Below are 25,405 nucleotides of genomic sequence, written 5' to 3'. Positions count from 1 at the left end.
CTGCATTATCTCGACAGTTCACACGTAGCTTAGCAGACAACATGGATAATCATAGTACTGCTTTCTGACAATAAAGTGTTGTTCCCAAGAGAACATAATTTTCACAGGAACTATAATGCCCGGGATGTTGATAGTATAAAACATCCTGAGAAACAGCTCCGTACTAAAGTAACACAGTTTTCGAGAACGAAGTAATTTTCAACGAATTTGATTCCGATACCTCAAAATTAATTTTTGAGGTCTCGAAATCAAGCATCTGAAAGCACACAACTTCGTGTGACAAGGGTGTTTTTTCTTTTATTATTATCTCGCAACTTCGATGACCAATAATTGAGCTCCACATTTTAACACGGTTTGTTATTTTATGCATATGTTGAGACATAATAAGTGAGAAGACTGATCTTTTGACAATTACCAAAGGTGCCCAGTGTCTTTCAGTACTGTGCCAAATCATAGATCAAATGCTTTTCATTTTGCTGTTAAGCGCTTTGAGGAATGCCAATTCATATTGCGCTATATAAATACTGTTTTATTGTTATTATTATTATTATTATCAAAGCAATAAAAAACCGCGCTGCTTTAAGGGAGGTTTTACGCAAGGTTTGTTTGAATGTGGGTACTTTTTCAATATGTCCATAGATTTACATTAAACTTACAGGGTTTGAAGATAATGCTAGTGGAAAGCTTCCCTTCAAATATTACTTACTGAGAGGTGCTGTAGTTTTTGAGAAATGAGTAAAAAATTAATGAAAATACGTTTGTAAGTGATTAAAATAATTTTCGTCTCATGAGACGAACATTATTTTCATGACATTGTTTTACTCATTTCCCAAAAACTACAGCACCTCAGCACGTAATATTTTTAGGGAAGCTTTGTACTATCATTATCTTCAAACTGTGTAAGTATAGTGTAAATTTGTGGACATTGTGTTTTTTGTCCCACAAAAGTTACATAGATCCTTTATATCTAAAACAGAAAAGAAACGTTAATTCCAGTTTTGGGGTTTTAATACATTTCTTTAGTACTTTGGCAATTAGAACACATTAAACTGAGCAGGTCCTACAGCTCAATGCTATCCTGCTCGAATCCAATGTCATCATAACAGAGCGATGTGCCGTTTTGGTTCCGATCCCTACATGGTATCTCCTTCTTCAACTTGACGGTATCGGGTTGCCCCTTTGTTAGCGTCCGTGCTTTGGCCACGCTACGCGCCGCTACCATACCCCATCGAGGGTGCCTCGTCCGCTTGGACAGCATGGCTGCGACCTGTTGGTGAAATGAACAGACAGACTCAAACAAAAATCGAGCATAAACTGCGTCTTTCATTTCTCCTCAGATTTGCGATTTCACATAAAGGGGTCAATTATTTTGGTAGAATTACACAGGTTGAAGTTTTTGTTATACTTCTAATACTACAATAATGTATATTGATTTGTATTGTGCCCACTCCATTAAGACAATGATTAGAATTGTAACAACGGCAAAAATCACAAAATAAACACCTTTGTTTAAACGTTAGGAAGTACCACAAGTATACCTCAAAGAAAAGTAGTATATAAAGCGAAATTTTACTGTTTAAAAAGGCACATAAAATTCCCTTATGTTATTTGTGCCGTATGGTTGATGGGATTAACTTTCTAGAAATGATAAATGATTAGTCAAATTTGTTCATACCTCTGATGTATCGCCAACTACACACCCAGCATCGAGCAATCCCTGTTTTGTATCTCCCATCTTCTTATGGCACACGCCCCTAGTGGCGTCCTCAATCACCATCGTCCGGTACCCGAAATTTTGGGCGTCCATTGCCGTAAGGCCCACGCAGAAGTCGTAAGCCAGACCACATATGTAAATGTCAGTGATCGCTCTTTGCCTCAATTCGGCAATCAATGCCGTGTTGACTTTCTTTGCATTGTCCATGAATACGGAGTAACTTTCTCGGTCGGAATCTGTGCCTTTCGTGACGACAATGTGGTTTTCTGCTATCTGTGTAAGTTCAACACCAGTATAGGTTTTTTTTAGCTGAAAGGTTTTGTGAAACCAGCAGCCGATTTCACGAAACGCTTATTCCTATCTCGAGTTAGGACAAGTAACTCATCTTAATTTAGGATGTGCTCAACGCGTCCTAACGTCTATGGATACGGAACTTAACTCGTCTTAAGTCCTAAGATTAATCCCAAGTTATTAAGAATTTGGTGAAATCGACGGCTGACCACAGTAATATTATTGTTGTGTCAAACCAAACACAAGCTGGTTTAGCAGAGTTGTGTAAGTCAAGTCAGAGTTTAAATTAAACCACGACCAGCCATTTACATACAATGTAACAAGTCACGTTTTGCTAAGGCTCTGGCTGTTAGCTACAACGACAACGTTGACAATTGACTTGTTTGAGCTCCAGCCACATCCACTGACGTATCCATTACTATGCGAACGTATTATTTGTTTTAGGAACCGTTCACGATTGTTTTCATCCCATTTCAATGTAGTGGTACACATTACAAATTTATCACGGTAACGCTTCTTTGGCCTATACATGTAAGTAGTAATGATGAAGGAACGCACACCTAATCGCAGTCCGGCAAGCAAATATGGCTTGTTGGGCCCGCGGCAGTGTTCGGGAGGCCCGAAGGGCCGAAACGTGGGGGGGGGGGGGGTGTTAACATGATTTTTTTAAAATCACGAAGCGCTGCAAAACAAAAACACGCAGCACAAACGAGACGTGTACGTCTTGGTTGTATTTTCACGAAGTGAAAACAAAGCGGATGATTCCACGACGTATGACAAGCCGTCGTGGAAGAATAAAAAGGGTTGGTCGAGGATTATAATGTGTTTATGTATATGTGTGTTTGCAGATTCAAATGTTTTAATCTTGCCCTTTGTCTCTAGTGCTACCCCGTCTATGTAGCCGGTGTCACCCTTGCATTTGGTGTTATGTATTACGAAGGAAGTCGCTTATGTCTGCATAACTTATTCTAATCAACACACGCAATATTCCCTTACCTTTAGATCTGGATGAAGCTCTTCTCCGCGGGTACCCTGTACACAGTGAACCGGCCACAGAATCTGATCGACTAACGGTTTGCTGTCGAACACCACAGTGTCAAGCAACTTGGCATCTTTTGCTTTCACCTTGATTAAGAAAGAAAATAGCGAATTAAAATAGTCCCTTCGTGGTTTGTTTGTGTCCTGTCTCTATGAAATGGGACGTGGTGTGTGATAGAGGCTCCATTTCAACTAAATTCAATTCATTTCAACTAAATTCAATTCATTTTAATTCAAGCCAACACATAACACTCTTCTCAAGATATAAGGTATACAGAATAGTACAGAGATAGATAAGCAAAATAAAATATAAGCATAGAGGATGGAGGAAAATAGTGAATCTATGTAAATTAAACTAAAGAGAGCAAACGAGCTTCCTTTTGCCAAGTTCTAGTTTGCTCCGCATGACTGCAACTTTCTTTTTCCCCCAAAAAAAATGTTCACAAGCAGCAAGAAAAATTGACATGTTTTGTTTCGACAATTATTTTAACTTTTCAGGAAATAATATGTTCGTCTGAACTTTCATTAAGCTATAGTAAACTTTTGCATCATAGCCAAGGGCAACAAGTGTAGCAAACACATGCAATGAAAATATAACCATAGACATTGCATGAAACATTCCTTTTATGAAACAACAAATGTAAACGACTGTAGATTTTGTGAAGCGTCAAGTATAAAAGCTGTTCACATCCCTTTCTCTAGGAAACAGTAGTTGGTAAATTAAACTGCCGTTATTATTTATCGCTATTGTACTTTGCTCGATGAATGAAGTTTTCTCAAATGTAAATTGTCATAAAATGACAGATGATCGGGCGGATGGAAGTCTTTGGTGTACACAACCAGATCAAATGTTAAAGCCTCCAGGAGCCTGCGAAAGTAAGATGGAAATGATAAAACAAGACGACAGTTACATCTCTCATGAAATTGACATCAAAGCAAAAACAGCTGCGGACCAAGTCATTATCACAAACATGTAAACACAAGTTTTAAGAGCAGATTGTAAAAAATGTAGTCTGTACACTGTAAAAAATATATTAGTAAAATCAACGTTAACTAGTCAACGTTAACGTTAACGTTAACGTTATACAACCAACTGAAGTTTTTTTACTGATGTATTTCTACAGAGTAATAACCAAGTGATGGGCCTATGCTTAAATCTCCTTTTCAGTTGTGAGATAGGAGGTGATTAGTGAGTTAGGTCTTTGAATTTCACAACACCACCCCCCCCCCCCTCTTTGTTTTGAGTCACAACCATGGAAAATGGTTAAAACAAACGTTTTCATGTATTGTTTTCTTAGTTCTTTAGATTCATTTAAAATGTTTTCTTGTTCCTTTGCTCAAATTAAATCATCACGAGAGGGAACATGGCAGAAAACCGGAGACGACTTAGAGTGGTCACCTTTTAACTTATTTATTAACTTACTTATTTATAACTGGTACGACGTCTGCACCATCATGATGGGCAGCGCAGTTCCTCAGAGATAATGAGCCGTCTATAAAGTCATGCTGAACGTCCACAACAAATAGGGCGGCTCTCGGAGTCAAAATCTATAGCATGGAAAACCATTTAACAATCTTCTTCTCTATTTACAAATTACCAAACTTATACATATATATATATCATAATGTATTCATTTCATATTTAATTCGTTTCTTCATTTCATATTTTTTTGAGTAGAAGAGTTTTCCTTTGTTTTTTGACCAAATATTGCTCATGTAGGTCCTGCTTTGAATTTGTTTTTAAACTTGAACAGGAACTGAAACAGCCGACAGAACAGTGGCGTAACAACAGAAGAGTGAAATTTGAACAAATCTGTTAGCTGCTCGTACCTGTTTGAACCAATAACTCCAACAGTAATCAAAGTCTTCCTTATTGATACCAGCTTCCTGTAAACAAACAAAACAGCAACAACATATTTTACTATCAAGCTCGAAATGTAAAGGATTTCATCTTGTCCAACACGCGACTTTTTGAACTTTTGATATAGATATTATTATCGTTATTTTGTGACGCAGTTCAAAATTAAATAAAGCTCAATGGATAAACTTAGTATCATACATTTTATGGAGTTCCTGTATAGTATTGAAACGGCAGCTACAGCTCTGCTTCTAAGGCCAACATTAACACACAGGATGAAATATAAAATAAACAGCCATTTGTTGGTGAGACGGATCCAACGCCCCTCAGCAAAAAGGCAGTTTTTCAGGGCCTAAAACACCCAAAACACCACAAAACGGAGAGATAATATAGCAACTCCAAGATGATGGATGTCATTTAAATAAATGTTAAAGACCCTCTAAACTCATATTAACGAGGCCCTTAACGTTGATTCAGTCAGTATTTACCGGGGCGTGCAACCCTATAGATCCCCTACCTCTTGCCCTTCCAAGAGTGCCATCATGACCGCTGAATCCGTCTTGGATACGACGCGATCGTTCCCATCGATGGTGAAGAGATCGCAACAGAGGTTGTGAAACTCATCTTTGTTGAGGACGCCGTCACTAAAATAACAATAAAATAAAAAAGGAAGAAGGAGGTAAACAAAATATTGGGCAGCTGTGTATATTTATATGGATATAGTCTGACAATTATATGAAGAGATTCTCCCCCTGCTTCGGATCAGTGCAGTTATTATTTTTAACAATGTAAAAAATATTAACCCAAAACAATTATAATGTAATCCTTCTTGTGTTTTTCAATACAAAAAACTTCCCACATTGTAGCTCTCGTATCGTATAGAGAGACAGACAGACATACCAAAAGCGTGTTGTTCTTCTTTCAAACAGTCGAATAAGAACAACAATTTTGGAGTTTACAATTTCTAAACGCATTACAGAAAGGTATTTTTTCAGATATTATATCAAGTTTATTTAACAATTAAACACAGTGTTTCTGTATGTAGGGACGCCTATTAAACGTCAATGACACGCAATCATGCAGCGCAACAAACCGGTGATAGCATTTGAGTCCTTGCCGTACCTGATTGTGTTAAAACTATCCTTTGATTAGATATAAACAAGGGATAAACATGCAAATTTTCACGGCCTTTTTTTAGACGTCGTGGATCGGTTGTGATATGAGCAGCTTTCCTGTCTACATGACACGCCTCAGTTAAGTGGTCAGGAAGTGTGACCGACCATGCATGTTGTTTCTCTGAAGTTGTTTATACCGTTCGCGGTGGTTCAAGCGTTCATCAAAATATTGGGTCAACATAACTACGTTTGAATTTTAGAGAATTTTGGAAAATGAACCCCTCTTGGGTTCGTAAACCTTTCGTTTGGTAATAACTCAAAATAACTATTAGCATAAAACCTTTCTTGATAACAAGCATTGGAGAGCTGTTGACAGTATAAAACATTGTGGGAAACGACTCCCTCTGAAGTAACGCCCCATTGATGTCTACACCCCCTTAGAGTCAGTGGCTAAACTAAGCCAAGAGGGACACGTCCCACTGATGTCCTTATACCCCCCCCCCCAACATTACTGCCAGCAGATAGGCAAACACAGTTCACTTTACAGTGTGAAGTTCTTGCGCCCAATGATACAATTATTTTAAGAGGTGTAATGTTACTGCATGCACAAATTAAATTTTGCAAATAACTGAAAAAGAATTACTCTCATTATAAATCTAGAATCTTTATCTCAATTCCATTGGAGTTGATGTCATAGCTATAGAAAAACAATATTAATGGAAACGTTGAACTTCATAATGCAGTTATTCGTACACTGATATCTTACCCATCTTCGTCAAAGTGTGAGAAACATACGCTTTTCAGTTCTGTATTTCGAGGATCGTACGTGTCCCCGAAACCGGACCATCTTGCCGCCATCTCTATGCAATCCGATAGAACACTTCCACCAAGCTATTAGCGGTCTCTTGTGCTGCGCTGAATAAAATATTACAGATTACAAATTAGTTGGCGTTGTTCACTATACTCAACAACTCCTGCATTGATAATGAATGAAAATAGGGAAGTTTATTGGTTTCATACGGGCTCTGTATTGTTAGAAGAAACTACATCGAGCAACCGAAACAATCTCAATGTGAGATCACGTCATAAGTCATAAAGATTATTCACGGATATTGACATAAATCATTTACCATTAAGTTAACAATAGAAGTACAGAACCTAGGTGTACATCATGACCGTGTGTGCCCACGTGTTGTTCGGGCGTTTGAACAACATGATGTCATATCGTAACAGTGTGTAAATATTTTATACGTGTAGGTTTATAAGTAGGTGGCGTGTCAATTTGTAAATACGTTCATATGATATGCGGCATGTCCTGCCTGCCGCCTTTGCCCTTACTTAATTATATTAAATCAATACAATGATTTGCATTGTTGCTTCTTGCCATGAATAGTTTATCTATAAAGTGCACAACGTAATAACGAGTATAAATCACCATCAACTGATCACCATGGTGGAGTAGATGCATCACAACTCACATAGCATGGCGAATATTTGAAGTCCTTGGTGGCCTCCATCTTGTTTATTCTAATGCCTACTACAGATCGTTTCCTAGCTACTACAAACGCAGAATACATACCCACTGTTTTGAGCTAACATTAATAACTCTCCTTCGCCAGCAGGATCTGCATTTCATGCATTTAATAACCAGCTGTTGTCAATTGCAACACACACGCACACGCACTCACTGCACATCTTGCGATGACAGCGGATTGTTTTGTTTACAGTCTAATTCCGGATTGATCTCGCTATTATTATTACCCTAGACTTGTCCAAGTATGCCGACAGTTCACCTGAAATCTCAATAACTTAAATTCGTCTTCTCGCGGTAGACGTGATCGAAAATTGTCTATTATAGATACACAAAATCGTTATCGGGTCTTTCATGTTGATAGCGTGACACAATGAATTAAAAAACGCACCCACATCTGCAAAATATTATTGCGTCTAAAATCACGTTCAACTGATGCAAATTTAACTGAACAAGGTCACGGTTGTTTCCCTGCATTGTATCGTTTACAACGGGTTGTGGTAGTACGACAAAATGAACTTTGTTTTATCTCTCTGAACCACATTGTGTAGGCCTGTGTATGAATGGTAAACAATGGTGTTGCTACGCATCCATGCTCTGTGGTGACAGCACTATACGCCTCTCTTAATACTTATGCATGACGTCATAATTCTTGCCCAAAATGAGGCTATGGGCGCACGTTCCCCATCACTTGCAGTGGCTGCGCATGGCGCCTCGTTTTGAGTTAGCATTGTGACGTACCTCATGCATAATATTAAGAGAGGCGTATAGTTTCTGGGCAACACATTTTCCACGTTTACGTCATAATGCACGTCGAACAAAAAAATCAGTGCTCGCGCAAACAACGCGCGTCACGCGTCACGTGGGCACTAAACGTTTACAATGAATGACACATGTTTACAAAAATTACACACGCTCGTTTCTATTGTAGAGAACAAAAAATTTCCAACATTATTTTAGGCCTTGGTATTATTATATAAGGTCAATATTCGACTGTGAGTATTCGAGCGGATGATGTCACATTTTTTGGTGATCCAAAAGTCGAACCAAACTAAGCAATGACCAAACTTCTAAGTAGCTTCTGGTTTGTTTTTTTACGTGCACTTGCACAACAAATGGGACACAGCTTTATACGTCCCATCCCAAAGGGCAAGGCTAAAGTGGCTTACTTATAAGGACGCAAGTGTCAAGATCGAGACTCGAACCCACCCCCTCTGCTGATCAGAAATATCAGAGAGCTTCCGGTTGCACTCCGCTCGGTCACCACAACCTGGGACAACGAATGTTGAGACGAAATGTATGGAGTCATCTATGTAAAGTGTTTCGGTTATCTGCGATAAACTGACATATATTAATTATCAAACCGGACCAACAATGATTTTGAAAAACGCTGGAATAAACACAGTGAGATTGCGTGACAAAACCTGCGAAAGGTCGCTTGCCAAACACTGGGAATATTTGGCATTGCAATTCATTTTACAGAGTACATGCAAGTCAGGACAATACACTTTATGTTAACTCAACAGCCCGGTGATATGATTGTCAAACGATTACCGAGTCCCTAGAAATTGAACGAACCATAAGCAAGCCAGCAAAACCATGCGAACAATAGCAAACTACGTGTGGATACAGCAGGGAATGTTCATGTTTATACTTTTCATATTTTGATCAAGTAACGTCAAGATGGCAGTAGCCGAACTGATAACTGAGAACACTGGCACCGTGTTACTCTTCGTGGTTACCCTGGTTACCCCAGCGCGCGGACCCGTTTTTTAAAGTCCGCAGTGCGTAAAGGGAAGCGCTGCGCAGTGCGTAATCGTTTTTCGCAAATGCGTATGAATTTTTCAAAATGAAATTTAGGTCGTACACACTAATCGGATGCGTAGTCGGACGTATTGAAACATTCTTACATTTTGTCAGATGCGTAGACGCAATTTCAGTGAATAATGGCAAGAACCTGATACGAAAAGATAATAACTGTGCTTCTTTTTCCAAATCTGTGTAACACAAGCTTGAAAGAATACCGAGATGTAAAAAGGACCGTGATTTTAAGGAAGGATATTGGGAAAATTCGCGATAAAGATTAGGACGGAAGGCATTTTATTTAATGATGTCGCTTGCCGGACCGGAAACGGGGTGTGCGTTCCTGCACATGTACTACTTGCACCCGTGCTTGATATGAAGGTAGGCCTAGCCTGTATGCTAACAAGTAAAGGATGGTGATACGGTTTGGCATGCAGGGAGACTCTGATTCATTTTGTCTCCCCAGGCAAATTGTTATTTTCTGATAGCGCCCTCTTTCGAGTCAAACTTTTCCATTTCCAGCCCATGATAATTTCACAATTGGGGACAGAATCTCCAGGGGGCTGATTTAATAAGTAATAAAATAGTATATAATTTATTTAATTCACTGATTTGTTCATTTGGAGAACACTTTTAATTACTTTAATTAATTTGAGTTGAATTATTATTTTTTGTATACAGGCCTTCTGGTGGTAGGTGATACGCTGTATGGAGAACTTTTGTGTTCCCATTTTTTGTTCTCGGTCTACATGACCGAGGTATAAATCACATTAACAACTAACTGGAAAGTGTGTGTCTCATTATTAATGTGTTACACTGAACCTCCTTCAAGGAAAATGGAACATGCAAATGAGATATACAGCTTAATGACACTGCTCTAGATTTGCAAAGGTTGCGGGTTCGAACCCCACCCGAGTAAAAATGCCTGTGATTTTTTTTCTTCACAGGACTCGGGAAAGTACTGAGTATACAGTGCTAACACACATCGGTGTATATGGGTAAAACAAAAAAATATACATTCTTTATCCCCGATGCAAATTTAACATCTATTAATTTTTTTTTAAATATTAATTACTATCGTGTCTCATTGTATTTTCTTCCTCCACCATAGTCACCTAAAGCAGCCGCCTTTGTCATTGAATTGACATTACAAGCTGACCATGTACAACCGATCGTTTTGATTTATTGTCTCCGAAACTAGTGCCATGAAAAAAAACAAAAAAACAAAACATTGCTGTGTCACTGCATAAGAGCACAATTTCTTTGTGGCGTACTCTGTGAAGAAGAAAAAATACAGGAAATAACTGAGATGGAATTTCCCTCGCATAAATGTAGGCAATGGCGGGCTGTCAACACAAGGTGCTGACGTACATATGCCAATACCAGCCGCATATTTCTGCAATACGCCAACGCGCACGCACGGCCTGCATCAGTTAATAGCCAAAAAATGCCAACATAACATACTTCATAGAACCTCGGACCCATGTACATGTACTTGACATGGTTGTATGCACATTTTGTCTTTTAGAGTACCAATAGCTACAATAATTGCATTCTACGCCCGTCGGGAGGATGGTGGGGGGTGTGGGGTCACGACCGTCTCAACCATAGAGAAAGGACAGTCTAAGTTATCTAGGCCTATCCTTTTGTAGAGTTAAATATGTTTTGCCCGCTTTTCGTCATAATCTTCATAACCTTAATATAAACCTGTATAAAGAAAAGAAAAAGGATGACACTATTATTCCAATCGACTATATGGGAGGGAGGAGTGGTCGGGGTTTACTTTTTACTAAAATAAATATATTTGTGTAATATGAAACAATACAAATAGGTTAGTACTATTAGCGCACATTAGGCTTATTTTGACTGCGGCAATCCAACCAAAATAATAAGTAACAGTGATTTATGGATCTTATCAAAATTAGGGAGATCTTCACCTTCAGAAAGTGTAGTCCAAGACCATAATCTTTACTATTTGGGATTGGAAGTGTGAGTATTGCACACTCAATACTCAATGGCTTTATCAAAGAGTACACAACCTTAACCGATCTAAGAAGCAGAAAGTAGCAAGCTTACAGAACATTAATCAAAGGGCAAATATTGAGTACCTTGAGAAGCCAGAGGGCAGTCTGTTCCTTGATGAAAAGCACTGTATGGGGGAATGTTTACTTTCAACATTTCAAGGCATCAAGGCAATAACTAGGGGGCATGTAAGCTATTTGCCTGTGGTACCTCCGTGAAGTATCGGGCCTGATTTGTGTGTGCAGTGTGAATGGAATGTTCACAAATGCAGCATTTGAATGTGCTATGACCTAAATCACTGGGCGGCTGAGAGGCCCTGATACTCACATACCTGCAATTTTGTATTTAAAGGCAGTGGACATTATTGGTCATTGTCAAAAACTAGCCTTCTCACTTGGTGTATCTCAACATATGCATAAAATAACAAACCTGTGAAAATTTGAGCGCAATCGGTCATCGAACTTGCGAGATAATAATGAAAGAACAAACACCCTTGTCACACGAAGTTGTGTGCGTTTAGATAGTTTATTTCGTGGAGAATTACGTCTTTCTCTAAAACTATGGCACTTCAGAAGGAGCCGTTTCTCACAAACGTTTTATACCATCAACCTCTCCTATTACTCGTCACCAAGTAAGGTTTTATGCCAATAATTATTTCTAAACCTGAGGTCTCGATATCAAATTCGTGGAAAATTACTTCTTACTCCCAAACTATGGCACTTCAGAGTGAGCCGTTTCTCACAATGTTTTATACCATCAACCTCTCCCCATTACTTGTCACCAAGAAAGGATTTATGCTAATAAACATTTTGAGTAATAACCAATAGTGTCCACTGCCTTTAAAGCATGTCATAGCCGAGCTATCTACTGCACTTGATTCAAGTTCGGTTTGTTAAGTCATCCGGGTATGGGTTCGAATCCTGGTCATGACGTTTGTGTCCTTTAAAAGCGTTGTAAGGAGTTGATCTACTAATGACTTTATTCACAGCATATTAATTTGTGAAGAGTTATTTTGCCATTTATCATGTTTTTTTGAAAGTTATTGCACTTGTTTATGTATGATTCAACCATTACTAAATTAAAGAGAGACAATGGTGAATACTGAGGTAACTATCGTACTTCAAGAATTCTTTTTATATTTTGGGAATTAGCAAGCTGTTCTAGACACCAGAGGTAGAGGCCGAGAATGATAGTTCGTCTATAAGAAGAGTTTTAAAAAATCATTCCCCATCCAAAAACAGTCACTATTTTTATTTGCAACAAACATGTAATTGAGGTGGTGGAAAAGTATATACTTTCAATTTTGCTTTGTTTTGAAGACATTTTTGCTGTACAGTAGTGTAACAAATTTGCAATTGGAGCCAAGTTTCATTAATTAATATGTCTGTGAAACAGAACCATGTTTAAGATTCTAGTTTATGGCAATTACAACTAGAATTTAAATTGCATTGTTTTCAGGAATTGGAAACGTGTACATTCATGAACATATTTATGTAGCTGTAGAATTTTCATTTGTTATTATTTATTGTTATTGATTGTTTTTTCATAGTCAGCTGTACCCTTTGGCTGTGCCGCACAGGGTTTGAAATTCACACTGGACCGCTCAAGGAGGCAAGCGACAGACCAGTAAACTCACGACTGGAAAAGTCTGTCAGTCTTTTGTTTTTTAAAACTGATTTAAAAAAAAAATTCTTTAATAGTGCTTGTTCAAAGAAATACAAGCTGTTCTCATTGGCTCTGGTTTAGTAAAAACTAACCTGGTCTAGTAAAAGTGTTGAGTAATTGAGGTCTAAATTTTGAGCCCTGCTATACGCCAGGTAAACAATATTGTTTCCGTAAGGATTATAAATTATAATCTGTTCATTTTAAATATTCTTTTTATAAACTGAAATTTGTTACTTTTCATCTGCTGTAAACGGATTTTGAAATGGATTTAAATTTACCTGTGCATGACACTTTAATGGCACCTACCAATAAGGTACTCAAACTTGAACAAGAATTGTGTATAACAGGCTTTTTAAAACTTGTCAAAAATTATGAGACAGATTTATGCATGACTTAAGAGTACAATTGTGTGCTATGGCACACTATTAACAGCTGTTGTCAGATACACAAGGGCAATCATCTTCGTTTAGCGATAAATATTATCGTAACTGTTTTTTTTACGTGCACTTGCACAACAAATGGGACATTATGGCTTTATACGTCCCAAAGGACAAGGCAAAAGTGACTTGCTTAAAGACACAAATGTCAAGACCGGGACTCGAACCCACACTGCTGATCATAAATATCAGAGAGCTTGCGTTTGCGCTCCGCTCGGTCACCACAACCTGGGACAAGGAATGTTGAGGCGAATCGATGGAGTCATCTACGTAAAGTGTTTCGGTTAAAGGCAGTGGACACTATTGGTAATTGTCAAAGACTAGCCTTCACAGTTGGTGTATCTCAACATAAGCATAACATAACAAACCTGTGAAAGTTTGAGCTCAATCGGTCATCGAACTTGCGAGATAATTATGAAAGAAAAAAACACCCTTGTCACACGAAGTTGTGTGCGTTTAGATGGTTGATTTCGAGACCTCAAGTTCTAAATCTGAGGTCTCGAAATCAAATTCGTGGAGAATTACGTCTTTCTCTAAAACTATGGCACTTCAGAGGGAGCCGTTTCTCACAATGTTTTATACCATCAACCTCTCCTATTACTCGTCACAAAGTAAGGTTTTATGCCAATAATTATTTTGAGTAATTACCACTAGTGTCCACTGCATTTAACTGCGACAAACTGATATCAATATTATCAAACCGGACCAACAATGACTTTACAAACTTTGGAATAAACACAGTGAGATTGCGTGACAAAACTTGTGAAAGGTCGCTTGCCAAACACTGGGAATATCTGTCATTGCAATTCACTGTACAGAGTACAGTACATGCACGTCAGGACAAAACACTTTATGTTAACTCAATGGCCCAGTGTGATATGATTGTCAAACGATTACCGAGTCCCTAGAAATTGAACGAACCATGAGCCAGCAAGGTCGATACGGACAACAGCAAACTATAGTGGCCTTACGTCGTGTGGGACCTGCAGCAACGGATGCTCATGTTTATACTTTTCATATTTTGATCACGTAACGTCAAGATGGCAGTAGCCGAGCTGATTTCTGAGAACACTGTTACAGTGTTACTGTTCATGGTTACCCTGGTGGTGCTCCTGCTGGTTCAGAACGCGAGGAGACCATCTGGGTTCCCACCAGGGCCGCCTGCTCTTCCGATCATTGGAAATGTCCTTGGTGAGTACGGTCAGAAGTCGCCTTCCATGGCCATAGGTATGCACCACAAGGTAAACAAGTTGTGCAGTTGTATTTTGTTACGTGTGACAACACGGCTGATATACATATTAGAGATTCGGATAATACGAGGAAAATGGGCCAGTCCGGCGGACCTCGTATTAACGGGAGTCGACTGTATAACAGTTATCTATCTACCTATGGATGGTATAGTTTATAATACTTTGGAATATCAACCAGTAGCCTATAGGCATTATTGTTGAATAACCTTAATTAATATCTTTGAATTATACGTCTTCTCTGTATTAGAATCTGCTGGAAATCGAAAACTAAAATCTGTATACTCGAAATCGCCGAATCATCAAACGCCTTCAAACCAAACCAGGGAGCCCAATGTGCTTTATACTTGAGTGGAACTAGACTTGATTCAAGTCCCGTTCTCGTGTGAGAGGTCTCCAAGCATATCGCAACAAAACAAGCCGGACTTGAACCGTTTCGAAAATTGGCATTCACTAAAAAATAATACGCACAACTGAATTGGAGAAAAGAGAGATGACTCCTATACGAAAAAGGGACCATTTAAAAAACCACTTGGCGCACCATGTAGGTCGGGCCACCTTGGAGGTTAACAAAAGAAGAAGTCACGCATCAAAACGCAGGAGGTCAACAAAAAGAAAAGTCACGCATCAAAACGCAGGACTACCGGTCGGCATTTTTCGTTTGCGTAACATCATAATTTTTTTTTTTTTTTTTAGGATTGCAAATTCTATAGGCCTATACTACTGAGTTGAAGCAAACATTTCTACCGGTCTAGGCTTTAGCCCTTGTTATTTTATGCATGTTCAGATACACCAATGAGAAAACTGGTCTTTGACAACTACCAATAGTGTCCAGTGTCTTTAACAAAACATTACTATCTAGTGCATCCAAGGCTCATGTTAATTTTTTGCAAACTGCCAGTTGTGACGTGCGGCCCTCCTGTTCTTGTTGAACCTCCACCCCTTACAACGTTTATGTGCCCGCGCTTGATGCCTACCTGTATGGAAACAAGTAAATGAGGGCTATACAGTGCGATGTGGCATGCAGGGAGATTCTGTTCCATGTTGTCTCCCCATGGCAAATACTGGGTGCGTTCGTTTAGCTTCCCTGGGTCTCCCCCGCGGTGCTCACTTGGGTGAGCCCCTGACAAGAGCTACACGAACGACCACTCACGGCTCTCGAGTGACGTCGTTTACCTGGGGCCAGCCCCCAAGTGACCCACTCCACAAGCAGGGCACTTGGGGCTGACCTGGGTGAGCCCCTGGAATGACGTCAAAAGCTATTCGAACGCACCGGGCAGACCGGGGATGACACAGGGAAGCTAAACGAACGCACCCACTGCGTTCATTGGGTGCGTTCGTTTAGCTTCCCTGGGTCGACCCCGGTGTGTGACAGGTTTTTTTCCCAGGACGAACGTGTGCAGATAATTACCCACGTTCGTCCTGAAACAAAAAACCGCCAGACACCGGGGTCGACCCAGGGAAGCTAAACGAACGCACCCACTATTATCTTTTGAAAGCGCCTCTCTTTCGAATCAAACTCTTGCAGTTTCGCCCCATGGTGATTTCACAATGGGGGCAGAATCCCCGGAGACTGATTTCCCTATAGATAACGATCACCGGCACCGAGCGTAATAAAATAGTATACTTTATTTTATACACTGATTCGTTGTTTTTTGTTTATTTACAGAGTTCCGGTCGAGGGAGCGAATTCACCAAACTTTTCTGCGATTATCGCAAAAGTACGGCCGTTTATTTTCACTCAAGCTCGGTAGCTTCTGGGTGATCGTTCTGAACGACGCAGAAGACATCCGGCAGGCTGTAGTTAAACAACCGGTAGAGTTTGCTGGACGACCCCTACTCCACTCTAGTAAGGCTCTTTTGGTCTCGCTTATCGGTGATTCCCGGCTCTTTCGTACCCCCTCCCACAACAGTATACAACACGTTATTGTAAAAAGCAACACTAAATAATTATAGACATCAGTTAAAAAACACATAGAACTAACATTATAATAAAACTAAACAAAACCACAAGGAGCACAACAAATACAGTTTCAGGTATTTTGAGAATGAATTTACTTCAAAGTAATGCTGTTCTGGGAAAATAAAATACTTTTATTCCCTACATATCCGTAGCATTGAATGAGAAATGTTTAGTGTCAGTGTCAGACATTCAGATTGTGTATTCCCACGGATTAGTCTGGACACAACTGCTACGGTATTTCGGTTATATCTCAAAAACGCAACCACCTTATTATTAGAAATGTTAATTTCTCTTAATTTTAATGCATTAAGATTGTCTAAATTATAAATTATTAAAAAAATTGAGTGGTAAACAAAATTGTTTTGCCTCTTAGGAGAACCCAGGAGGCTTTCATATCTTTCTCTTTAATTTAATGTTCACAACAGCCAGCATTTTTACGGAAGGTTACAAAGACATCGCCTTCAGTGACTACAACCCTGAGTGGAGTATCCACCGTAAACTGGGACACTCTGCACTCAGGTAAAACTACAGTGTGTGATGTTTTTACTCTTAAAGGCACTGGACACTATTGGTAATTTACTCAAAATAATTGTAGGCATAAAAACTTACTCGGTAATGAGCAATTGAGAGCTGTTGATAGTATAAAACATTGTGGAAAACGGCTCCCTCTGAAGTAACGTAGTTTTTGAGAAAGAGTTGTTGTCACGAGGAAGATATTTGAATTGAATAAGAGACCTCACAAGAGACAACCCTGAGGTGTCGAGTTCAAGACACTTGAAAGCACGCGGCAAGGGTGTTTTATTTCCCTATATTTTCTCGCAACTTCGACGGGGACCAATTGAGTCCAAATTTTCACAGGTTCGTTGTTTTATGTTGAGATACACCAAGTGAGAATACTGGTCTCTCACAATTACCAAAGTTGTACAGTGTCTTTAAAAAAAGGTGACTTCGGACAGAAGAGATAAATTAAGTTCTGAGGGTGCACAAGTCCTTTAATTAAATGTAAACTTAACATATTTATTAAAATCGTACCTGTAACTTTTGAGGGGTTCAACTGATTCATCACATGGTATCCACAGTCACTCAAACCACAGAGAACGGTTCCCCATGCTCAAACCAAGAGTAGGCTCCATGACATCTATGTATCTCTTCTGAAATAAAATGCAGGGAACTATTTCATCCGGCATGAGCAGCAATATAATTTGATTTCGAGACCTCAGATTTAGAATTTGAGGTCTCGAAATCAAGCATCTAAAAGGACACACCTTCGTGTGACAAGATTTTCACAGGTTTGTTAATTAACGCATATGTTGAGATACACTAAGTACGAAGACTGGTCGTTGACAACTACCAATAGTGTCCAGTGTCTTTAATGCTCATTGTAGCAAATGTGATTTTTTAGTAGCAACTGATACATTCTTGTAGCACTTTGCTCTTCTATACAGGGGAAATCGGTCGCTGAAAATATGTTAGAATGTTCTTTGTTTTAACTTTCAGGCATTTTGCACAGGGTGTCAAAGTCGACAAGCTTACGCAAGGTATCCTGCCCAGTGTAGCTGAAGTACTGGATGGGTCTCTGGGCAAACCTTTCGACATTAAACCTGTCATTGATCGAAGCATCTTCATCATATTAGCGAGAATGTGCTACGGCAAAAGGTAAAAGCTTTAACTATCAGTTGTGAAAACGCACAACTTGTATTCATCTTGACATTCGTATATAAAGGCATAGATGGATGATACATTATTGTCGATTGCATACAATCTATTAAAAAAAAACTCAGGTCAGAATTGACCTGTTTCTCGGGTCAAAGGTGGAATGACCCGGGTCAGTACGACCCGGAATTGGTCAAACTGACTAAAAATATGTGAAATTGACGCAGATCGAAATCAGAATATCCCTGTTGTTATCAGTTTCCGGCAGCTGAAAAAGATGCTCCTTTGCAATGTTATTGCATCTCGAAGACGTTATGCAGGCACATCCTTCACAGTTCAGCTTCCCAGCTGCGATGAATGATGGTTAAGCAACCATTTGTTCATAAATATTTGAATGATAGAACAACCAATCAGACTTCAAACATCGGACGAAATATCATATTTCAGGCTTATATAAAATCTACACCTTACTATTAAGAAAACCGGGTCGAGTCTATCACGGCTGTTAAGTACAGCATTAAACATCTCTTGGCAAGACCACATACAAAGCTTCAGATCTACGGAACATCCAAATAGCATTACTCCAAAGGCGACTGAGACTCAGTGGGCACTGCTGAAGGAGCAAAGCGATGGCTCAACTAGTTTTACTCAGGGAACCTCAACATGGCAACAAATCAAGAGGGGGTCCTGTACCAACTTTTACGGACACCCTGGAGCAGGACTCTTGCATAAACCGCCGTGACCTACCAGCAATCATGGAGCGAAGAGACAAGTGGAGAGCCATTATCAGAAATGTCCGAGTTTGCTTGATATGTAATAATGAAACTGTCTCATGGTTTTATTTCTCTCCACTTAGTTACAAATTCGATGATCAACAGCTGACCAAATGGTTCGACTTGAACAAGGAAATCCAAGTTGTCCTGGGCGGAGGTCTCCCTCGAGATTTCATCCACAGTCTCAAGTATCTCCCGCGTCTTCCCAAAGAGAAGGCATTCCGCAAGCTGACTGAAGAATCCTTGCGATTCACCTACGATGAGTTCGATGGTCATCGTGAATCGTTTGATCCAGGTACAATTTCTTTCCCGTTTATGTGTTTCCACAGTAACATGTCTTATACAGGCAATTATATGTAGGCCTACATGTTAAAAAAAAAACCAGTTTAGCCAGGTCGATATAATACACTTTTGGGATAGTACGTGGAGCTCACTGAGAACGCAGTTTAAGCCCCAAGCAGGTACACTCGTTCAGCCCTATACCAAACACCCAAGATGTGACTTGAAATTCATAGATGGGGTAATCAGTTGAAATAGCGCAAGTTCGGCCTCAATGGGTGTGTCCGTGTATTACTACATATATGTAAGGCAGTGGACACTATTGGTAATTACTCAAAATAATTATTAGCATAAAACTTTACTTGGTAACGAGTTATGGGGAGAGGTTGATAGAATATAAAACTCTGTGAGAAACGGCTCCCTCTGAAGTAATGTAGTTTTCTAAAAAAGAAGAAGTACCGGTAATTTTCCACAAATTTGATTTTGAGACCTCAGAATAAGATGTTGAGGCCTCGAAGTCAAGCATCTGAAAGCACACAACTTCGTGTGACAATGGGTTTTTTTCTTTCACTATTATCTCGCAACTTCGACGACCAATTGAGCTAAAAATTTCACAGGTTTGTTATTTTATGCATAATGTTGAGACACACCTGGTGAGAAGACTTGTCTTTGACAATTACCAATTGTGTACACTGCTTTAAACTATAAAACAGTAGACATACGAACAGAACAGATCAAAGACGGATGACATCAGCAATGCAAAGTAAGTAAGGTCACCATCAAATCAATAAGTAACTTCACATATTTTTGTATACCCGTTCTGTTTCTCACATAAAAGACAACATTCGCGATCTGTTCGATTCCCTGATCGCCGCCCAGAAGGAAGCGATTGCTGAGGGCGGATCGACGAAATTAACGGCGGAGTTTCTGACCGATGCGAGGATCACTCAGACGGTTGCTGACATGTTTGGCGGTAAGTAGAAATAAGACAGAATAATTAAGTGTCACATCTACCTCTTTCTCCTTATAACTCTTCTCGCCATTTTATAATCGAGGCGAAAACACTTCTTTGCTATCGTCTCATCACCCACCGCAGTCGAAGGCCTCCATTTTAACCGGTTTCAGGTTACATGTTCAAGCCGCCATGATGGACCCGTATATAACCTGTGAGGTTTTTTTTACTGCATGACTCCCGTTAAAGGCAGTGGACACTATTGGTTATTACTCAAAATAATTATTAGCATAAACCTTACTTGGTAACGAGTAATTTGGAGAGGTTGATGGTATACAACATTGTGAGAAACGGCTCCCTCTGAAGTGATGTAGTTTTCGAGAAAGAAGTAATTTTCTACGAATTTGATTTCGAAACCTTAGATTTAGAAGTTGAGGTCTCGAAATCAACCATCTAAAGGCACACAACTTCGTGTGACAAGGTTTTTTTCCTTTTTTTTCTTATCTCGCAACTTCGACGACCAATTGAGCTCAAATTTTCACAGGTTTGTTATTTAATGCATAATGTTGAGATACACTAAGTTAGAACACTGGTCTTCGACAATTTTACCAAAAAGTGTCTTTTAAACGACACTATTGATGAACGAATCTGCAGCAGAGTTCACAAAACGCTAGAATTAATCCTACCTCGAGTTACAAAATAGATTTCGATGAGCTCGTCCTATCGAGTAACTCGCTAGGATGTGCAATGCGTCCTATGGATATGGATATTTACTCGTCATAAAGTTTGAAATGGTTGCGTAAATTTGCACAGGACAAATTATATTGCAACACCAATTTTAGGTCTCACGCACAATGTAAATGTCCAGCACATGTTATTTTTCTTCTCAATTTTAGCTGGTACGGGTACGACAATCCCTACTCTACTCTGGGCCATAGCCATCATGATAGAGCATCCACACATCCTCCAACGCGTTTCCAAGGAGATAGACGAGGTCATAGGTCAAGATCGTCTTCCATGTATCTCAGACCGAGGCTCTATGCCGTACACCGAGGCTTTTCTTCTCGAAGTTAATCGATTTGGTTCTGTTGGTCCGGTCGGCTTGCCCAAGTCGGTGACCAAGGATACCACTTTGTGTGAGTAAATACTGCTTTCGTTTTGTATCACAAGCATTTCAAAACAAGCTCTGGCTTCTGTAAATGCCCCCCCCCCCCCATATTGGGGTTTTTCCGTATCCATTACATTAGATTTTTTTCATTAATTATTTTTCTTGACCAGTTCTTGACTGTCTTTGACTCAAATAACTGCTGTATAGTTTGTTTATTGTTCTAATTTGTTCAACAATGGAAATATTAGTTGATTGAATTGAATTGAATTGAATTGAATTAAATTGAATTGAATTGAATTAAATTGAATTGAATCGAACCGAATTGATAATCTATAATAAAGTATCATAAATAACACACATCCGGCTGGTTCTGTAATCTGTTTGGCTCGGTGAGACAATGTGCACACGCTGCATTGCAGACGATCAAAAGTACAAGCTGACAAACTACATCACCTGTGACCAATCAGAACACAGATACGAAGGGTTACGTCAATGCACGTTTATCCAATGAAATCATTGTATTCAAATGAACCATTGGTCATGTTTGACCAATGCCTGTCTTTATCCTTTGGGGACTAGGGGAGTGGGTACAAGTCTACCTTTCATAATTGGATTGCATAATTGGATTGTTGTAGTTCGACGTACTTCAATGTCGCAACATGTTTTGACATCACACTATTATTCTATCGTAGATATTTGACTTTTAGACAGAGAAGAATTTAATTCCCCCATACAAGAGTGCTTTGGTTCAACAATTTATTTTCCTATTCGATTGCGGGTGGTCTGAGTCTAAACAATAATAATAACCCGTTTTATATAGCGCTTTTTCACACCTGGATGGCGTCCCAAAGCGCTTCACATTAGTCTAGATACACATCGTGTAATGTTATCTAATGAACTGTACTTGTAATTGTAGGAACAAACTGTTAAATGTTATTTTTCTTCGGTTGAATCATTTTGAGAATGGTGTATTTAAATTAACCCTTTATTTGTCCTCCTATTTTCGGGACTTAATTTATCAGTTGGCTACAAGCTTCCTAAAGACACCATGGTGATGCTCAATATGTGGGCGGCCCATTATGACCCCAAATACTGGGACGAACCTACCAAGTTCAACCCAGGTAAGAATACGGATAAAGACAGGTATACAATAAAAAAAGAGGGCGCCCTATAGCCCCACCGCGACAGGCAGTAACAAGAATCTACAAGGCTTCAAATCTTTCAAGGGAGGAAGCCATTGTTCATGAAATATCACCATAGTTGTTAAATTTGCATCGGGGATAAAGAATATTAATTTTGGTTTTTACCCATACACCGATGTCATGTGTGTTAGCACTGTATACTCGGTGCTTTCCCGAGTCCTGTGAGAAAATATCATATCGGGTGGGATTCGAACCCACGACACTTGCAATTCTAGAACAGTGTCTTACCAACTAGACTTCCGAGGTTGCCCAGTAGCTAGAGGCAGTTCGAATCCTATGTTTTTTGGCAGCGGGTACCGCAATGATATAATAGATGTTAAACTTGCATCGGGGATAAAAAACACCCAAGCAGATCCTTGCCATTTGATTGGAGGATTGTCCGTCACGTGATAGCAAATAAAAGTACCATTGCACGCTGAGTCACTCACCGTGTTTTTTCGTTCCATCCGAAAAGTACCATTGCACGCTGCCAGCGTGCAATGGTACTTTTCGGATGGAACGAAAAAGCTGAGTAAAAACATCACTGCGTGCGCGTGTCTTTGGTAACGCAGCAGGTGTTACTGCAAGAAGGCATAGTAAAATTACTAGCATCGGCTTCTACAGTTGAAATTGTTTGTTTTGAAAGTTGTATCTTTCAATCAAAATGACAAAGATCTACTTGGATGTTATACAAAACAAATAATGAATGTTTTTCATTCGTGCAATGGTGCGAATAATTATGTTCATTCGTTGAAAGCTGGAATGTTCCATTCAACTCACCTCGTTGAATAGAACATTCCATCTTTCAACTCATGAACATTATTCGCACCATTGCACTCATAAACATTCATTATGTGTATATTAATTTTGGTTTTTACCCATACACCGATGTGTGTTAGCACTGTATACTCAGTACTTTCCCGAGTCCTGTGAAAAAATATCACAGGCACGTTACTCGGTTGTACTAAGTGGTTGTTTGTTTGTTTGTTTGTTGTGGAGTTTGTTTGTTTGTTTGTTTGTTTGTTTGTTTGTTTGTTTGTTTATATATTGAGTGTGTGTTTTTTTAAATTAAAAAACTTACCATTCTCTCATTTCTACATTTAGAACGCTTCTTGGATGAAAGTGGCGCCGTTCTAACTAGACTGCCAGCAGCATACATGCCTTTCGGTCTCGGACCTCGTGCCTGTATCGGGGAGAACTTCGCAAAGGGCGAGATTTTCATTCTGATCTGCTGGCTGTTCGGCCACTATTCCTTCTCCAAGGTACCTGGGAAGGAGGACGAGTCTCTCTTTGTACTGGACGAGGTGCTCGGGTTCAGCCATGAGCTTGCTCCCTATGAAATAATAGTGAATAAGCGGGAAATTTAAAGAAAAATTGCAAAATAATCAAGTTTCACGAGGTGGAACGTCAGGCGGGAGTCTGCCAAATTCGTATGGGATGTGCCATTCTTCTTGACGGTGGCCACTTGTTCGATGCTGGTCTTGGTGCCTGCACATGGCCACACAATGACTTCAATTCACTCTTCCAAGTTATACATACATACACACAAACAAACGAATACTTCTTCCCAGGGGCATTGGGTATTGTGTGTGCCACAGGCCCATAACAACAATTTTGGGAACAAGGTTAAAACTCCAATAATGTTGCCAAAAATGGGCTTAGAAAACAATTTTTCATAGATAGAAAATGAACAAATTAAAACTGGTCAGTACAACATTAGTCTATTTTGTTACGAACACCATATCTATGATAGTATGGCTTCAAAACTTATTCACCCCCACCCTGCAGCACTTCAACAAAATAAATTGCCTCGGCCCATGGCCGAATAGTCTCGTGCTCTGGAATGAGCGGTTGATGTAAAATGTTTATATAAAACTACTCAAAATCACATTGATTACGCACGTAAAGCTGACTCTGGTTTTGATGGGGTCAGTGGGGTAGACGAGTGAAAGGGTGTTACCAGAGTGTAGATTTTGGACGTCACCTTCGTTTTGGGGCACGTTGGGATACTAATGAGTTTATTAATTGAATTAAAATGTTTTAACATAATAATTCCATATACAAATATACCTCGGTTTTTCTTTAATTTCTTGAACTAGCACGGTCTGCTATTTTGTGGATGTTCTATCTATGCAAATTTATGAACTTTATATTTTATAAAACTATTTTGTATACTGCATCATTTTATGAACTGTTTTTGCGACATGATTGTGTTTGTTAAGTACGTCGGAATTAAAAGCCTTTTCAGAGCGGTATATTCCTTTTGTAATTATTGTGGTTTTTTGTTCTTTGCATAAGCTTTTTTTTTGTTTAGCTTTTAAAAGGTAGGGTCAAATATTGGTTTGTGCCAACTTAATACTGAATATAAACACAATGTCAAAAACGATACCAAAAAAGTCACAAAGTTGCAGCTGAATACGGTATCTGATTGCTGAGACAGCACAAACTGTCACGAGAACATTTTTGAAGACAGTGCACTGTTAAAAAAACAGAAGATTTTACAGAAAAAAAATTACAGAATCATTCTGTAATTTTTTTAAGCTGGAAATTTTCTGCAATTTAACGGAACAGATTTTGAAGAAAAAAAACAAACGTTTTTCTTACAGAAAATTTGTATGCTTCAGACCCCATATATCGATTTTTTGTAATTTTACAGAGTGTTTTGTATATTTAAAGTAATCTTCATTTTTAATGAAAGATCTGTTGTATTTTCTGTTATTTAACAGGACATTTTGTTAATTTCAGACAGTTCTTTGTTTTTAATTAACGTTCTTT

At 39.1% G+C, this 25,405-nt stretch overlaps 2 protein-coding genes across 4 annotated transcripts; one reads left to right on the top strand and one right to left on the bottom strand.

Moving 5' to 3' along the window:
* Positions 1 to 913: 913 nt before the first annotated feature.
* Positions 914 to 8,804, bottom strand: LOC117293674. Of its 3 annotated transcripts, none has more exons than XM_033776072.1 (9): positions 8,717 to 8,804; positions 6,783 to 6,931; positions 5,419 to 5,545; positions 4,874 to 4,930; positions 4,467 to 4,591; positions 3,797 to 3,911; positions 3,002 to 3,130; positions 1,676 to 1,987; positions 914 to 1,267 (listed from the first exon to the last, which is right to left on the bottom strand). In XM_033776072.1, the coding sequence occupies exons 2-9, from the start codon at positions 6,872 to 6,874 to the stop codon at positions 1,061 to 1,063; spliced, it is 1,164 nt and encodes a 387-aa protein (XP_033631963.1). In that variant the 5' UTR covers positions 6,875 to 6,931; positions 8,717 to 8,804; the 3' UTR covers positions 914 to 1,060. The 3 variants fall into 3 exon arrangements, with proteins under 3 accessions (XP_033631963.1, XP_033631961.1, XP_033631962.1); XM_033776070.1 differs by lacking the exon at positions 8,717 to 8,804 and adding an exon at positions 7,596 to 7,763; XM_033776071.1 differs by lacking the exon at positions 8,717 to 8,804 and adding an exon at positions 7,452 to 7,534.
* Positions 8,805 to 14,303: 5,499 nt separating this feature from the next.
* Positions 14,304 to 25,369, top strand: LOC117293673 (cytochrome P450 1A1-like). Its single transcript, XM_033776069.1, has 9 exons — positions 14,304 to 14,665; positions 16,391 to 16,570; positions 17,110 to 17,203; positions 18,182 to 18,340; positions 19,194 to 19,405; positions 20,228 to 20,362; positions 21,238 to 21,477; positions 22,472 to 22,570; positions 23,735 to 25,369. Exons 1-9 carry the CDS (start codon positions 14,515 to 14,517, stop codon positions 23,995 to 23,997), a joined length of 1,533 nt encoding a protein of 510 aa, XP_033631960.1. The 5' UTR covers positions 14,304 to 14,514; the 3' UTR covers positions 23,998 to 25,369.
* The last annotated feature ends 36 nt before the right edge of the window (positions 25,370 to 25,405 follow it).

The sequence above is a fragment of the Asterias rubens genome, chromosome 8 (genome assembly GCF_902459465.1).
Source record: "Asterias rubens chromosome 8, eAstRub1.3, whole genome shotgun sequence".
Classification (NCBI taxonomy): domain Eukaryota; kingdom Metazoa; phylum Echinodermata; class Asteroidea; order Forcipulatida; family Asteriidae; genus Asterias; species Asterias rubens.
The sequence above is the reverse complement of the archived record's forward strand: the minus strand, read 5'-3'. Positions and strand labels throughout refer to the sequence as shown.